The following is a 17301-nucleotide window of genomic DNA, read 5'->3' as shown; positions in this document are numbered from 1 at the left end:
CATCAGAACTTCACCACATCCAGTGGCTGCTGCCACATGTATGTTTGAGTACAATCGTATGCTTTAAGCCTTCACATGCTCAAAAGGTTACAAGCACATGTGTTGTGCATTGTGTGTAGGTGTGCTTGTGTTTCTGTATGTGTGTGAGTGTAGTTGTTTTTATGTTGTCCATATGTTTTATTGTAATATAAATGGTAGTCTTTGTGAAATAGAGTATGTAATAAACAGAGTTAGTCGACAGGCATAAAGAAAGAAAGAGATAATATAGTAATAATATATATTTAAAAATATAATTGTTATAATTGGTGATAATTATATAGCGGTGATAATAATATAGGTGATAATGATATAATAATATCTATGATAACGATATAGGTGGTAAAAATATAGTAGAGAATAATGACATATAAATTATATTCATATTTCATTATTACTACTCTCGAGAACACAAAAAAGCGGATTATCATAGCCAAAGAATCCCATGATGCAATCTGCGATATACAATAGTATAAAATAATAATATGACTAGGTAATAATGATGTGATGATATGTATTAATATATACTATAGCTGATAATAATATCGGTAATAAGCTTTATTACTATTTGATAATATAATAAGTTGATAATAATATAGCTTATAATATGTAATTATAAAGGGGATAAGAAGATATAGGGGAATAATGAGATGTAGAAGGGAGTCTGATTAGACATTCAGATTGATATTCTGAGCACCTTGGAGCAGCAAGAGGTCCTGGCCTAGCTACACATAGTGCATAGCTCATAGCTCATGTGAGTAGGTCCTTTGTGCTCATTGTTGTCACATCATATTAATCGTTTAGCTATGCTTTTAGTATCATTTTTGAACACATGTCAGCAGTCATTAGAGGCTCAGGGTTGTGTATTGATAGGGTCATAGGTAACAGGAAGAGGTCGGCCCTGGTAGAGGGAGCACACACAGACAGATAACAATAATTTACATTATACTATGTGTGTGAGTGCACCTGTTTCACACTCACACACACACACACACACACACACACACACACACACACACACACACACACACACACACACACACACACACACACACACACACACACACACACACTGTGTGTGTGTGTGTGTTTGTGTGTGTAAAACAGGTGCAGGTGTCACATTCTTGATATGAGTGCAATTTTAACACTATAGTCCAGCCCAAAGTTTGTTAGTTCAATAATTAATACTCTCTTCCTTTATTCTTTATTATTACTCACTGACACATGACGGTGACCATGATCTGAATTCTGCCGATAGACTGAAACATAAAACTGTTCATTTCAACAACACTTACAATCACACACAAGATTTTTTTTTCCATTTGATTGGGTACATTGTTTTAAAGAAACTAAAAGACTTATAACACTATATTCTTCCTAAATCGAACCTTTCTGTACATGCTCAATGGCAAGAAATACAAGTGTGGAGCAGAAACAATAAGATGCCCTAATATGTAAATATTCAAATAAAGTACAGTCACATGTTCTTTAGTTATAATTCCCCGTCTATAATTGAGTTGGGACATTTTACATGTATATTCATTATACAAAATGAAACCCAAGATTAGGGTTGTCTATTTTGGAGTATGTTGTCTATTTTAGAGCATGTGATCGCCTGAAGGCTGATAGGAGTCCCTTTCCATGGCAGTGGCTACAGTAGTAGCCCTGCTTAGACCAGTCCCCTGCCTTGTTGGTCTGCTGGGACCAGTCCTCTGCCTTGTTGGTCTGCTGGGACCTGTCCACTGCCCTCTTGGCCTTGAGGCAGTTTCTAAAAGGCTGCTTTGGCAGCTTTGGTGTTAATGGTTGGCAGGGTGGTCTAGCTCTTCAAGATGTACTGTCGCATGCATTAGATCGATATAGCTCATGAATGATTGTAATGGATAGGATTTTTGAGTTTATTATGAACTTTGCTGTTTGTGTACCAATTATGTGTTTAATTGTCAAACCGTGATGTCCCAATGCAAGAAGTTTTGTATATAAACCCAAGGAAACCAAGCTGTCTTTCATGCTTTGTTTCTCATGGTGCATGTGTTTATCTGATCAAGCACCGTAGCTTATTGCCTTGCTGCTGTGGCTGGTCGAGTTCTGTGCATCTTCTAAGGTAAGGTTCTGAGTTGGCTGCTGCTGACGCCTGCTACACAACAATCCACATCTGTGTGAAAGACCTAGCTGTAGAAGTGCATACTCAGCCTCTGGGTTAAACCACAGCAGCCGCATGGATACCCTTTGTTTGTTATCCTGTTCTTTAGAGTTCATCAGTGAGACCAGACTTGTTTATGGTCTGTGAATAACTTGAATAATTCTTGTCCGTAGGGGTACTTTTCAAACTTCTCACAGGGCCAGACCTTCGCCAGACCCTCCGTCTGGATGTGAGGACACCTGGGTGCAGCCTCACCATACAAAGGGAGCAGTGCCCCATGGGCTTCCAGCCTCAGTTTGTAGTGGAGCTGCGTGAGCACAGTGGTCGATTCCCCAACCACTGGCCTCAGGAGGGCCGCTGTGGGCTCGGGGCCGTCAGAGGAGGTTAGGATGAAGTGGCTGACTGCTCGAGCCCATGTCCACAGCTGGGCTTCAGCTGTCCTTACAACAGTTGACAGTGATTAGTGTATTCATGTTGAAATCGTTTACCCTGAACCAGAGAATCCAATTATATTATTTCACTAGTGTGTATGGCAATTGGACAATATTGAAACATAACAATCTATCTACTTGTGTAGTGGACTTTGATATGAAACTGACTTAAATTGACTTAGTATTCGAGCAGACCGGCTTGGCTCCTCACTGAACAGCTGTCAGAGGCCTGTGCCAAGTGGTAGTGGATGGGTGCCAATGCACACAAGAGACTCTAGCTGGTGGATGTGAGAGGGAAATTAGACTGAGGTGTGTATAGAAATCTCAAGGTCATAAAGAGAACCATTTGGAATGAAGCATTAATCCTGAGGATTGGCTTGGCGCTGGCTTCAGAATAGGGCTCTGGTCGAATAGTCAAGCAATTAAGTTCCTTTTCCTTTCCGAAAAACTTTTCCTTGACCTTGATGGTAAACGTTATGGGGTCAGGTAAAGAAGAGAGGGAAAGAAAACCACGTTGTGCTGAGAGACCCCGACTGCAATTCAACTAGGCTCCGTCCTTATGCAGGTGAGCCTGACGTGGTGAAAACCGAAGACTCACTGCTAAAACTCAGATCCCTGCTTCCTCACCGTGTGGTCTCCTGAAGGCTGGATGAACGTAGAGAACCTGGTGAAGAATATCACTTCATCCATTACTTAATTATAAAAAGGTATTTAAATAAAAAAAGAATGAAGGCTACCAGTCCTGAAAGTAAAACGGCTGTGCCATTGAGAATAGTTGCTCACGCTCAATCTCCTGTCCACTAATATTTGTCGATATGACTCTCATAATCACCATGATTTGTAGTTAAATAATCCACGGTCATCTTGATGAAGATCATGTTCGGTTTCGTGAACAAGCATTGAGCACCTTTCCTTATTATCTCTTATTATCTGCCACTTAAGATACTTAGATCATACTTCGCTCTGTGAGGAACCTTCCTGAGCAAAAAATATGATTTGACCGCAGCCTAAAGGTTTATTTGGGGAAGATTGACCGGCTACTAGGAAGGGCTCTGATCACATCCATGGGGCTAGGGGACGGGATCAGAACTAAATTCATTAACCTTGGTAGTACACATGCTACTAGTGGGGAAAACTATTTTCCAAGCCATGTAAGCCTATAGCTAAAACCTGAGTGAAGTAGGCCTAATTCAATGTAGAAGCAACTATACCCTGGGTGTGATGGCTTTTATAGTAAGAACTATGGAAAAGTGGTACATTCAATAGTTACACATACACAAAAAAAGAGGTACACTACATTCAAATTAAAGGCATTTAAATAATAATCAAAATAAAGTGATAAAATAAATATTTTTGATGAGAATTTGTTTAACGGAAGACCCATGATCGTACATTACTTTAAGGGCTATTAGCAGACACTTGTCTTTTATCCAAAGCGACACAATAAGTACATTGGTCAGGAAAAAGGGATACAATAATATATTGCTGTCGGTAAGGTAAGGATGTTCATAGAACCAAGTACCAAGCATGGATAATCGCTAGGTTTACCCATTCCCTGTATGCAACAAAGATATTTAGGATAATATCCTACACAACAAAGTAATATTTTTAAGTTCCACGATGTACCCTCTTATACAATAAGTGTGTAAGAGGGTGTTTTTAGGAGAGTAAAGGAAGAGACGGGCTGCGGGGAAGAGAAGAGGCTATGCAGAGTCCAGGTGAACTTTGAGTAGAGTGGCCTTAGTGTGGCGAGTTACCTCAAATAATATAATCATGTTCCTCAGTTCTGAGAAGAAGGAGGTACCTGCTGATTGTAAGCAGTGATTGTTTCTCATTTTAGCAAATATATTTCATCATTCCATAAGAGATATATCTTCCTTATTTATTTATTTTTACATTTTTTATTTTTCTCCCTTTTTCTTTCACTTCCTAACTACACCCCAAAGGAGTCTTCAGAACAGATGAAGAGGGGAGGGAGGTGGAGCTGACTGGCCGGCCCATAGGTACCATGGCAGTTTGACTGTGTGCATGGGAGGGGGGGTGGAGGCAGAGGTTATGGAAGGCACAGATGGGCAGCCTGCCATGGGACGGACGGACCAGGGAAGGAGAGGGGGGAAGTGGGAGGGTCTGAAAGAGAGGCTCTGATTCATCATTTAATGAAGAACAGGAAAACAAGCATTAAGGATATAAATTAATACAACAGCACAGAACTGTTCTGAAAACTATCCCATAATGAGCTCTATTAATGAGACTAGTCAGATTAAGGCAGTGAAATGTATTTCAGGCTACAGTAATTGTAACTGCAATTATTAAAATGCAATAACTAAGTTCTGTGACTGTTTAAATAACGCAGCATATGAATCCAACCCAACAGCTTCCTAAAATAAGCTATTGACAATTTTGAAATGGTGGAAATGAAGCGGAATGAAACCAGCGGAAATACATCTATGAATGGGTGACTAATGAGCTGATGTCTCTGGGACAATGGTTAGTGTGGTAGTTAATGTCCTTTAAGTAATACATTTTGTAAAGAATGAATGCTGTTGCGAATGATTCTCTCAAACAGAGAAACAATGTTGTGACGGGCCGATGCTGAATCCAGGAATGCAGGCAGATTTAACAACAAGGTGTTTTTTTTAACAAAATACAAAAACGTGTAGTGGGAAATAATTAACAAAAAAAATAACAAGCTCAAATAATTTAATGACAGGTGAATGAGGCTGAACATAAAACATACCAGCAGTCAATCAAGAATTGAAAATCTAACGTGACCTTTTCCGCCATATTTATCCCTTTGTTATGAATAATATATGTAATCATTCGATTAATTATATTAAATATACATCCTTAAACATAATGGTCATTCCATTTCTCCTCTGAGTAAAATGAATGGGCTCTCCCAATCAGTCCCATTGGCCACACCTGTATGTGGACCCAGCTGTGTGCTCTGGAGGCCAAGCCACTCATCACTCCATTAAACAAAGCAAGGCGCCGGCCAGCCTGTTGTTAGGGGCGACGCATCCTAATGAGGTGTCAGAGAGACACGCCAACAGCCACACATAAGGCCCACGTGCAGGAGAAAGGTGAAGAACAAATGACCAGCAGTGAAAGCAGTAATAGTCAACCAATAAATGATATGATGAACACATAATCATCGACCTAATGAACGTTGAGGGCTTAGAGGGAGGGCACGGAGCCCAGTCCATGTCCCGTTCTGTCAGCTGAAGGTCTTCCTCCATCATTTGCTGGTGTCCCGTAGTGAGAGCCCGTCCACAGGTCAGGGCGTGGCGGTCAGAGCCACCTTGGTGCGTCTCCCTGCAGATAGTCAGAACCTGGTATTAGACCGAGTGTCTGACCAGAGCACAGGGGCATTGCATTTCTTTAAAAACATTTATTATAAATAATAAGGTAATCCTCGGCTAATAAGAAATATTAATAACGTTAACATTTGTAAAATAGATAATGGCATTTAAGTACAAATGTCTAACCTTCACCATTTATCGGGTTCCCCTTTTCACTTTTATTGGCCCTTCTCTACCCTTAACATTTTATGGATGGTTACAGGCAAGCTTGTTAATGACTTATTTATTAAACACATGCAATGGCACCACCTAATGGCTGATATTTGTTCAGCATTAGTTGGCTACGATTGACTGCAGGATGCAAGCTCATTTCTCACTGCTGACTTCCTCAATACTTAGGCCATAGTACAAAAACTAAGTGTATTTCTACACCTAGCACTTTCATCCAACTGAAACCAACCACTTGTAAGGATTATGTGGTAAGGGTAGGATAGAGGCACTAAAAGGGTGTCCAATATTTCTAGAAATCAGCAACTAGATGGGTAGTTTGAGCGTGGTAGACTTCTGTTGTCTAGTACCATGCAATAACCAGGCACACATTTTCCATTAAAGTGTTTGAGATGGAAAAATACATTTTCACATTTCATTGGTGATGAACTAAACAAATGTAACTATCATAACTACTACCAACAAAGCTGGCTGGGTCCTTTAATATTCCCCAATAACTTCAAATCTGCATAAAAAAACAACAAACAGACGTATGAATCATTTCATATTGACACCAGTTAGAATTTTTTAAATAAACAACATAGCGGCATTAGGAAAAGAGGTCAACACTATGTCTATATTAATATAACCCCCTGGTTTGGCTCATTTTACCTGCTGCCCTGAATCCCTTCATCCCAACAGCCTTTGCTTTGCCTCTCTTGGAATATTTTTTCTCTTTTTTTTGTACATTGTTGAACCCCAATACACTGCTAACTGCAATTGGTCAACAATACCACATGAAGGATCGTCTTGTCTCACCGTGACTCGTGTCATTAAACAAACATGGCAGTGACTATATGCTACCCTGTCACGGTCACTGTCATCTGCAGTTCATACACCAATGTAGATGGTTTGTAAGGGGGGCGATGTCTTCCTGACATTTAGAATGAGGGTGCTACCCACTCCCCCCCCCCTTAGTGAGCTGTCCACCTCATTTAGAAGGGCAGTAGTACGGCTTCAACCGACGTGCCCCACCATGAGGGTGGTCAGAAAACAGATGAGCATCACTATTTACACAAAAGTGTCAAAGATAGTATAGTATGTCAAGTACCTTCCTCTCCAGTCCTCATGAACTAGATCCATCAGGTCACTCCCAGGGGCCCTGTTCCTTCATTGAGGGCATAGAGCAGGCTGCAGCAGGGTGGAGTAGCTTAACGCCAGCTCCAGTCCTACCAGTGGGCCTACCACACTCAGCCACGTCACCACATAGTTCACCTTCCTGCAATACCAACACACAAACACACGTTAGAATGCGCGCGCGCACACACACACACACACACACACACACACACACACACACACACACACACACACACACACACACACACACACACACACACACACACACACACACACACACACACACACACACACACACACACACACCTGTTTTCCGCCTCGGCTGCTCGGACCACAGGCCCCATGAACTCTTCTGTCTTACAGGGGTGCAGGACAAAGAAGGGCTGGCCCAGCATCGGGTGCTCCTGGCATTAAAATACCAACCAGCACATTAGTGGCAGCTGCTACGTGAACAAAATTTCAAAAGCCATCCATTCCAAATAAATAGAAATCTGTCACATTTTGTACAGTATGTGACCATGCTCTGAAATTATGTCACAATTGTTTAGCATTTGTAGGAGTTGGCATAGCATAACTTGAGAGGCCCCAAACAGGAAACCCAGGCATGTGGAACAATACAAAGGGCCAAAGAGGTGTTCACAATATGATTTACCTATAAAGGTTCTCTGTATAGGAAATAGGAATCGTTAAAAAAATAATTTCCAATTGACACAGATGTTATGCAGATGCCTTGAATACTCCGTCTTTGCAGTTTGTATTAAGGTGTGTATTATAGGGGTACCTGTTGAGTGATGGTGTTCCACGGACTCTGCTGTAGCCTCATCCTGGAGTTTCGACGGACTATGTCCCACACTTGTTCCAAACACAGGCTCCTGCCTTCTGAAGAGTTACACAGAGAACAGCCTTACTGGCAACGCACTCTTCTAAACATTTGATCTTTGTCAAATTATATGTGTATATACTTAAGTGCTTGACCCAAAACAGAGTTTTTAGTACCGTAACATACATAACATTCAACTAACTTTACAAAAATGTCCTTGTGGAATGTGACAAGGTACAATGTTCACACAATCAGAAAGTGCTTCCTTCTGTGTAACACGTGGGCATCCAAACACCGACCTAAATCAAAGACTCTGAAGTAGAGCACCGGCACCCCGAAGCTGCAGCTGAACAGGACGTGGTACTCATGCTGGAGCACCACGCCGCTGGCGGCGGCCTGCACACACGCATCATCCTCTTCAAGATCACTTCGGACATCACTTGATACGTCTCCGGCAGATAGCTGTACAGAAATATTAAAGATGAAATAATTAGACTTTATTGTTTAGCCATCTCAAGGTGAGGGACAAATGGGTTCATAGTACTACATACCGAGCTAAGGCTAAAGCTACAAAGCTAACAAAGACAGTAGACTGGGCACTAGGGCTGCACCATACTGGAAATAAATCGTATTGTGATGTCTTTCTGTGATACGTTTTGCTATATGACAAAAACATTAAAAATAAATGAATGATCATTTTTTATAATTGGGCTGATTTTGTAGCGTTATACACTCGTTATACAGAGCTTTACGGTGGCAAATTAAATTGTAAATAAGTAAGTTTAGCTGCCTTTTATTGTGGCAACAATAAAAGGAATTCTCAACAACGTTTCTGTTTTTGGTAAAAGTCGTCTTTTCTGTAACCAAAATAATTCCATACAACTGACATTGTTCTTTTTCTTTTTGCTGGCTAATATTGAGGTTTTGTTCTACGACTAGTGGGGGCTGTCTGTGACTGCTTTGGTTGTCTGATCATCAACCGATCAACATGATCAGTGATTGGTGGTTCGCTGTGCATGCAGAGCCTGCATGTCACTCCCTAGCAAAAAACTCTGTATCCAAGAACCCTTAATTCTGAGTAAAATATGTTTTATCAGACCAATTTCTCTTGTCAATAAGTCATTGTTATTTAAATAGGGTTAATACCCAAACAACAGGACGCCAATTTCTGATTGACTTTAAAAGAAAGGATGGGTGCCTGGGATGGGTCTTGGGGATGGGAAACATACATGCGGTCTCCTTAGAGACTGAACATGGGCTAGATAGGATATTTTCCTCCAAGTTTAATATTCTGAACGGGCTCGCGAATTTAACCAAATCACTGCAGGTCTTCCCCAAGGGCCGCGTGTAATAAACGGCGGTTCACCTGATACCGTCACCCTGGCAGACGGCACGTGGGGAAACACACACAAGCGCATCGCGAGTAAACACCCTACTCTCAATAATCAGAGTTTTAAGAACAAGACAACAGCTTTAGGTATGCGGGAAGAACACGATAGTTTGTTGTAGATGATTTGCCATCGACAGCCAGCAACACCTGCGCCACCGTCACATCGGGAGCAACCCCAATCCAATGAGGGAAAAATAGCGGCGGAGTCTCAGAGCAGGCCGTGTCCAACTATCCACCAATACGTTTAACTTTTCCCACAAAAAACGATCACCAATCAAAGATGGGACAAAGTAAACCATATCTGATCATGCGTTGAAAACGGAAAATCATGAGGAGGCAGCTCAATGTGGAGCAATTTCAATTTAAGATTCGCACGCACGCACACACACACACACACACACACACACACACACACACACACACACACACACACACACACACACACACACACACACACACACACACACACACACACACACACACACACACACACACACACACACACACACAAAGCACCTTTTCTTCCAGAGTAGGGTGTGGGTCTGCCTGCTCTGGGACCCCAGACTCAGCAGCATTGTTGCTGGTAATTGTGACAGATCTCAGGGATGTCTTCTTCAGGTAGCCTTCCTCAGAGTGCTAAACACAGAAACAATTTGCCTGTGTACTGTGTTTAGAGTTTTGACATTTTCTATAATTCATTCTGTAACACTCCTTTTTTTTTTTAGCAAATTAAACATACATTTTAGCTATTATATTATCATTTTTTTTCCAACTATGCAGACCTATCCAAAATTCAGCAAATGGTTGCAAAAGTCAACATGTACGGACTGGAAAAATATGAGGGGGCTTATTCCCTTATACCAATTGTAGGTAGCATTAAGTACTGATATTAGTGTCGTTCTTCCAATTGACCTGCCACTGCTCCCAGCTCCAGCCATCTCCCAGACTGTTGGAATGTTTCAGGAAGTGCTGACAGCATAGGCTGAAGTGTTTCTCGTCAAAGGAACAGCTACTCATCTCTGAAGTGAAGATATTTGATGGAAATGGGTTATGTGTGACATTCCTAAATTACAACAAACTTGTAATTGTAATATATGTAACATTCAAATTGAATTCAACGTTGTTCCTCTGATGGGCGAGTCCAGCAACGAAGTGTTGCTTTGAAAGCATCCTGGTTAAACATTCGTATTTTTTCAACTGATGGTGGGAGTGTTGAGACACAACGGTCCAACCCCAATCCCATTACACTACCTTCCAGATGGGGTGACTAACAACTAACAATATGTGCATATGTTCTGCTGCTATCTGAAGTGAATAACATGAAAGGCGAATACAACAGAAAACACAGGCTTTTAAATAGTATTACAAATATTTGCATATTCTGTATGTGCAAATAGCTTGTCCAAACCAACACACCTAGAAGGTTTGCAGTTGAAATACAGACTAGCATGACTTCCATCTGAGCAAGAATCCAACCATCAATAGATAGGAATATTGACATTGTACAAAGTTAGATTTGGTCGCTGGACTCGCCCGATACACGGAACTAAACCCCCCTATTATGTTGAGGAAACAAGTTCACAGTTAATGTGCAAACCTAACTTTACCTCCTCTTTCAGATTATCAACCCATCTTTCAGCATGCAACCCCTTGATGAAGATAGAGGCTGAAGACGGTGGCTGAGGACTGCTGGAAACGTCTGGAGACAGTACAGGCTGGTCGCTGATGTTCTTCTACTCCACAGCCCCGAGCCCTCAGTGCACTGCCGCCCCTGCTGGACTGGAGGGCCAGGGGCAAAATGGGAAATGAAAAAATAATCTTTAAAATAAATCTATATTCCTTCTGTTCCAAAAATATATTTCATACATTTTTTAAATTAAAAAAAACACAATTTATACCTACCATGACGATGACACACTTTATACTTTCCTACCTTTTGTACATAGTTTACTTCGACTATCTTTTATTGATGTAAAACTTGAGATTCGTAATTCAAACAGTTGCATCTGCAGGTCGAAAGATAATACATTTGGATTCATCAGCAAATATTAATTGTTTATCCAAATATTTTGATGATAGTGTATTTTCCAAAAATTAAACAAAATTAAATTCAAATTCAAATTCAACAATAGCTTAGAGTTCAGTTAGGTACAATACTATTAGAATAAAAAAAATGCTTGGAAGCTCTAGGAAGGAGTGATGGTTGCATGGTTACGACCCAATCGTGATCATCGTTTAGTACTGCGTTGTGTAGTTATAATGATCTGAGATGTTGTCTATGAACCATCACGTTATAATGACATGTGATGTTGTCTATGGCAGAGACTGACAATAACACACGATTTGACTCGTGTTTTTCCTCACTATGTCTTATTTTAGTAGCAGTGACAAAATTGTTGAGGATTGTGGATGATGAATGATTACATGGAAGAATATACAAGATATTTAACAACGTTGTGAACTATTGGGGCTTCACTACCGCTCTAGGTCACACTCTAGATATATTGAAATCTTTATTATTCATATTCTTCTTCCGCCCCTTTTTTGGTCCTTTAATACTTCTGCGTAATTGATTCACTTTGGTTTTGTTGCACTACTTTTCGGTTTTCCTCAAATGACAATCCCATGCGCAGAGAAATGACAGAAGACGTGATCAGAGAAATGACAGATGACGTCATCAGAGAAATTATATCATCAGAGAAATTACAGATGACGTGATCAGAGAAATGACATCGTCAGAGAAATGACAGATGACGTCATCAGAGAACCCGACCCAAGCCCATTGGATGCTCATCCCCTATGGCCACAGAGACGGGCACAAGTCATTACTGCTCGATTACATAACATCCCTTATATCTACCACACTCAGAATGTAGTAATGATAATGTTTAAGGAACTAAACATAGACACACTTTTATTTGATTAAAGCAAATGTAAAGTGATTCCAAGGTGAGAAACAAGGTGAGAAACAGGAATATCTTCAGAAGGACTGTGTCTGATTTGACAGCTACGTAACAAAGACGAGGACCCCATGTATTCACTTGTCGATACTCTTTCATTACACAAACCTCAAGACAACAAAGCAATAACAAAAGTCAGAAATCATACTCTTTTTTTTCTTACAGCATTTACACGTTAAAAAACAAAGCAAGTACCACAGAAGAAATGCATCTGTAAAAAAAAAACACATCGATGACAAGATTGAACCAAACGCAAGGTGATGGATTGACAATTGTCATTAGAATCACAACAGAGTGAGACATTGGTGCCCTAGAGGGACTGGGCCAGAGCCTTGGTACAAGATAAGCATTAAAGACAGACAGGAGTCCCTTTTCAAAGTGTGTTTGCTTAAGGGAATTATATAGTGTGTTAGTGCTGACCAACACGCTGCAAAGCACACTAGAGGGAATCAGAGCTCACCTCAGTTGGACGTTGTTCTAGACAACCGGTACCATCAATTCCTGCATACCTGGAGAATCCATAACAACAATCCACATTCATTCAGACTGCTGTGCTGATCACAATACTCAACTCTTGGTCCTAATCAGTTATCAATCGTCATTGAGATGTGAATATTTCAAACCGTGTCATGACCTTTCCCCTTGTCTTGTAGTCTCATGTAGCTCTTGTAGCTCAACACTGCCGTCATCGTCACAATTTAATGCGTGGGGGAAATTCATTGGCCCTGGTGGACTGGTTTCTACAAGATAGTCTTGAACTTCACACTCCGCTTAGGGCCTAGATACACTTGGTGACAGACCTGCCATCAGCACCTGAAATTGACACAAAACTTGTGTGCATGGCTCATAGTTTAAATCATGTAGCTATTGTAGTTATATTTCCACATTAGGCCTGAATTTCTATCACAATACTATAAACTCCAATTAGATCACAGCTTGGGCAGAATCTGATTTGGATATCCTGATCAGATAGATTAGTTCATTATATTGACAAGGGTAACGGATGCCTAAGCTCGCTAGGCTAACCCTGGAGGAGATCTAACCCTGGTCTGCTGCAAGGTTTAACCCGCACAATACTTCTGAATGTTACCAAACCTTTGTTGACATTTGTTGCCTTCTTGTTTAAAATGCACACATATTACCATCTTCCTCTAAAATATGAAAGTTAAAAAGTTCAAACATTGATATCCAACCCAGCAGGGAGGTTTCTGGTTGGACACTGCTAAATTCCAGCCTAGTTTTGTCATACAGAATGCTTGGTGAATTGGGTGATAACTTAGCTGTTACTTGTTTTGCAGGGCTAGACTGGGGCTAAAGTCATTGTTACCTGTGTACTCTATGATCACACAAACCTGGTCAATGCTTAAACATTACTGAGACGATAGATGATATAGATGATCAGTCAAATTGAGGCAATAGCGAGGACCACAGGGAGAACATGGGCACCATAGACAGCAGCAGGCTCCCACAGCCCTGTAGGGGTTTCAGTGTCTAGGGATGTGTGTTCTCGACTTCCATCACATATTTATTGTAGTTGATTCAAGAGCTGTGAGTTTATTAGAACTAAGGACAGGGGAGAAATCGCAACTACATATGGCTTTTGGCCCTTCTGATATGTTGCCACCAAAGTGACATCCACAAAAAAGTGTCAAGGTTTGTACTTTATGCAATGTTGAAACTGTAGCTGGTTTAGAAAAGCTCAGGGCATTCATCATGACAAGAGATGCTCGGGTTTACTGCTGGTACTGTGGTGGTGTATGTGTCTCAGAGACTAACTTAAGATAAAAGTGTGGAGGTAGCTTTTTCCAAATGTAATGAGTATGTACAGGTTTGTATTCAATAATTTCCTAAAAAGTAAAACATGTTTAACCTACATAACAAACACATTAACAGCCCTGATCCATAAGAATGGTGGTGCGTTGGGGAGCCATTGAATGCATGGCTCTGGAACAGCTCAGCACTGTAGGTCAAATAATGAGGCATATGTGGTTGGGGAGAAATGCACTGCAGGTGTTATACCAGCTGCAAGAAACATATTTCTAGCTGTGCCTTTAATGTTTGCCAAAAGGTTGACCTTTGACGTTAATGATACGGTAATTCTCTTGCCAATCTACCCCCATCTCAGCCAGTCTTTTGATCTCTCACCTGTTACTCATAATTAATATAAATGAACACAATATGGTCTCTAGGATCTAGGATCCACCATTTTGGACAATGTGGCCTTTTTCATTCCAAATTATTAACTTTTATGTTTCTAAATTAACCAATGTCATACGACGACCTAAATTCTAGGCCTTTTTTTGTATTTCAAACATATTATTTGTCAGTCATGTGAAATGTATGCACAATGGCAGACACATAATCATTTGAAAATAATAAAACAAATTTTATCAGGCTCTTAAGAATACAACACAAGAAATAATGTCAGGAGGAACAAGGCGAGCTATAGTTTAACGCAGCGTAATGAAAGTAAACTGGTTCAGAATTAAGCTTGAAAGTGAGTGAAATTATAAATTGTTAATACATTGCGCATTATAACACACCTGTAGCCAAATGATTCCAGTCCAACATTTTGATGTTTCCCCAAATTACAGAAGTCTTTTCTACTATCTCTGCCTTCTGAAAGGTAAACACTCTGTCAAGCTGCTAGTTTCTTTAAAGGGAAACATAGGGAGGGAAGACTCATTCTAGCCCATATTGTAAGTAATGTTGACTTGAAAATTCAAAAAGGACATTTGAGTCATACCCCAAGTAGCCTCATTGCCATCCTTGACAACATGCATAAAGGGGCTAACCTTTACCTTTCGCATATCGTGATCAATGATCAACTATTATCATTAGCATTGGGACTAACTGTTCCCAAATCAATATTTTCCCCTTGGATAAATAGAGAAATCTGAATGCAACACACCAAAATAATCACCCAAAATGTAATTTCAAAATCTACTCTCCTTGTTGCTACAGTACTTTTGGCCTATATCTCTAAATTGTGAACATTGATTTTGGATTTATGTCATTGTTTCAAGTGGGCCTTTTCGTTAAAAGTGAACTGGATAATGAAAGGCAAACTTGTTGCCTCGTACAGAGTTGGTTATGTAATTTGGGCAACCCTAACACATACAGCAATGTGATTATTCTGCAAAATTCTACTAGCACACCACCGCCACCTGCCTGTCAAATTGGAGTTGTCTGATGGAGTTGTGATCGTCAAGTCTAACAAGTTTTCATTAGCAGGGTCGCTCAAGTGTTGTAACACTACTCAGATAATTCAGCAAGTTATACAGATTGAAGTCCGACATAACTTTGAATAGATGTGAAGAGTGTTATTTTCTTCTCAGGGTAATCGATGGTTGGAAGAATGTTCTCAGCTAAATAATCCCTCTGTTTGGTGGCCAAGTGACTGCCCCGTAGTCTATCAGCATTGGTTAAGCAACAGGAATCAGAGATTTATTCAAAGAAACAACCCAACTGCCTTTGTGCACGGCAGATTTTGTGTCCATCAAGAAACGTCCATTGTAATACAAATGAGTGCGTTCTTTAGTGGATCTGTGTATGTAACCAAGCTGTCATTCTGCTAGTTTATATCTACTTCTCATGCTTCCCCTTTTATTTCATGGTTTGGTAGTACTGTGGTCTGTCGAGCTCTATATATGCTGTCTGTCTGTACATGTACTGTCTGCACAGATGCTTTTATTCGCATCCACACAAAGAACATGGACCACCTGCTTTGATGCACATTTCTCAATGTTGCCATTAGCCTCAATTCAACTGGCGGCCACTCCCAGGTCTCTGACTCTCCTCCCATGACTTGTTCTTCAGACACAAAGAAAACAGTCTGCTTCGTGTTCCCCTTCTCAGACATGAGAGACCTTCTGCGTCTCTCGTGCCTGTTTGATGCTGTAAAGCCACTTGATGACCCTGGCGTTGCGCTCCACAGCCGAGATCCCGTAAGGCACTCGCTCCCCCGCCTCCTCCTCCTCCGCCTCGCCCTCCTCTGCGTCCGACAGCCCCTCGTGGGATGACCGCCGCTCGCAGTCCGACGAGATCATGGAGGCCGAGCGGAAGTTGAGGCTGACGATGTCGGAGTTGGCCCTGGTGAAGCTCTCCGGCCCGCCGGCCTCCAGCTCCTCGGGGTCCAGCCCGCAGTAGTTGAAGAAGCGCTCCACGTCGGCGCCGGCCCGGGCGTAGCGGTCCGACAGGTCCGACTTGGAGCGGTGCAGCGTCGGGCGGCGGGCCACTGAGCAGCCCAGCTCCAGGTTTGGGTCGCTGGACGCATTGGAGGGGTCGCCTCGCTCGCAAGTCAGGGACAGAGGGGGTGTCGCCGCGTCACAGGGGGCGGGGGACTGGCTCTGCCGGTAGGAGGGCAGAGAAAGGGACAACGCAGGAGGCGGCAGCGAGGCGGGGTGGGGCTTGGGGGGAAGGGGAGGTGCGGAGGAGCTGCCGGAGCGGGCGGTGCGGAGCGGCTTTCCGTTGCACAGCCGCAGGAGGTCTGAGGACGAGTGGGAGGTCAGCAGGGGAGGCAGCGGAGAGTGGGAGCGCTCGGAGCGCCGTCCCCCTCCTATGCCTCTCTCGTCCAGAACCTGTCTGCTGAGGTTGAGGTTCCCTCCCTGCTGAGGGCTGCGACGCCCACTGCTATGGCCTGGAGGGACTTTAAGGGAGTGGGAGAAGGAGCGGAGGGAGTGAGAGGTGCTGGGGCTGGGCACTGTTTCCAGTGGATGCTCATTGAGGGTCATGGTGGACCGGTATGTCAATGGCATCCTGGAAATGGAGATAAAAGGCATAATTAGATGCAATATGAAGAACAGGTAGAGGAAAGCGACCAAAGAGCAACCACCACACATGTAGATTTGGTTCTACCAGAGATTTTGTCAAAAC

The 17301-nt window shown here is 41.9% G+C and overlaps 2 protein-coding genes across 7 annotated transcripts in view; both read right to left on the bottom strand.

Moving 5' to 3' along the window:
- Positions 1-5274: 5274 nt before the first annotated feature.
- atg10 (ATG10 autophagy related 10 homolog (S. cerevisiae)) lies at positions 5275-11216 on the bottom strand. Of its 4 annotated transcripts, none has more exons than XM_030364171.1 (8): positions 11074-11216; positions 10351-10485; positions 9983-10102; positions 8376-8538; positions 8038-8135; positions 7563-7660; positions 7228-7395; positions 5275-5922 (listed from the first exon to the last, which is right to left on the bottom strand). In XM_030364171.1, the coding sequence occupies exons 2-7, from the start codon at positions 10402-10404 to the stop codon at positions 7287-7289; spliced, it is 642 nt and encodes a 213-aa protein (XP_030220031.1). In that variant the 5' UTR covers positions 10405-10485; positions 11074-11216; the 3' UTR covers positions 5275-5922; positions 7228-7286. The 4 variants fall into 4 exon arrangements, with proteins under 4 accessions (XP_030220031.1, XP_030220029.1, XP_030220028.1 ...); XM_030364169.1 differs by having other exon boundaries at positions 5275-5958; positions 10379-10485; XM_030364168.1 differs by having other exon boundaries at positions 10379-10485.
- A 1137-nt stretch (positions 11217-12353) lies between these two features.
- Positions 12354-17301, bottom strand: part of fam110b (family with sequence similarity 110 member B) — a 39173-nt gene continuing 34225 nt past the window's right edge. For all 3 annotated transcript variants that reach the window (XM_030363974.1, XM_030363973.1, XM_030363972.1), the window contains one exon: positions 12354-17184. In XM_030363974.1, coding sequence (XP_030219834.1) covers positions 16281-17184 — 904 coding nt within the window. In that variant the 3' untranslated portion in view covers positions 12354-16280. The remainder of the gene's footprint in view (positions 17185-17301) is intronic.

Source organism: Gadus morhua, chromosome 8 (assembly GCF_902167405.1).
Source record: "Gadus morhua chromosome 8, gadMor3.0, whole genome shotgun sequence".
In the NCBI taxonomy this organism is placed as follows: domain Eukaryota; kingdom Metazoa; phylum Chordata; class Actinopteri; order Gadiformes; family Gadidae; genus Gadus; species Gadus morhua.
This window is presented reverse-complemented; position numbering and strand designations above follow the sequence as displayed.

Bases quoted from the DNA above. Each gene is read 5' to 3' on its own strand.
- atg10 (XM_030364169.1), bottom strand. From the start codon at position 10,483: ATGAGTAGCTGTTCCTTTGACGAGAAACACTTCAGCCTATGCTGTCAG. The intron at 8,539-9,982 runs GTGCTTTGTGTG...ATTTCTGTACAG, and splicing joins ACCCTACTCTGGAAGAAAAG to CTATCTGCCGGAGACGTATC. The intron at 8,136-8,375 runs GTCGGTGTTTGG...GTAACTCTTCAG, and splicing joins CTTCAGAGTCTTTGATTTAG to AAGGCAGGAGCCTGTGTTTG.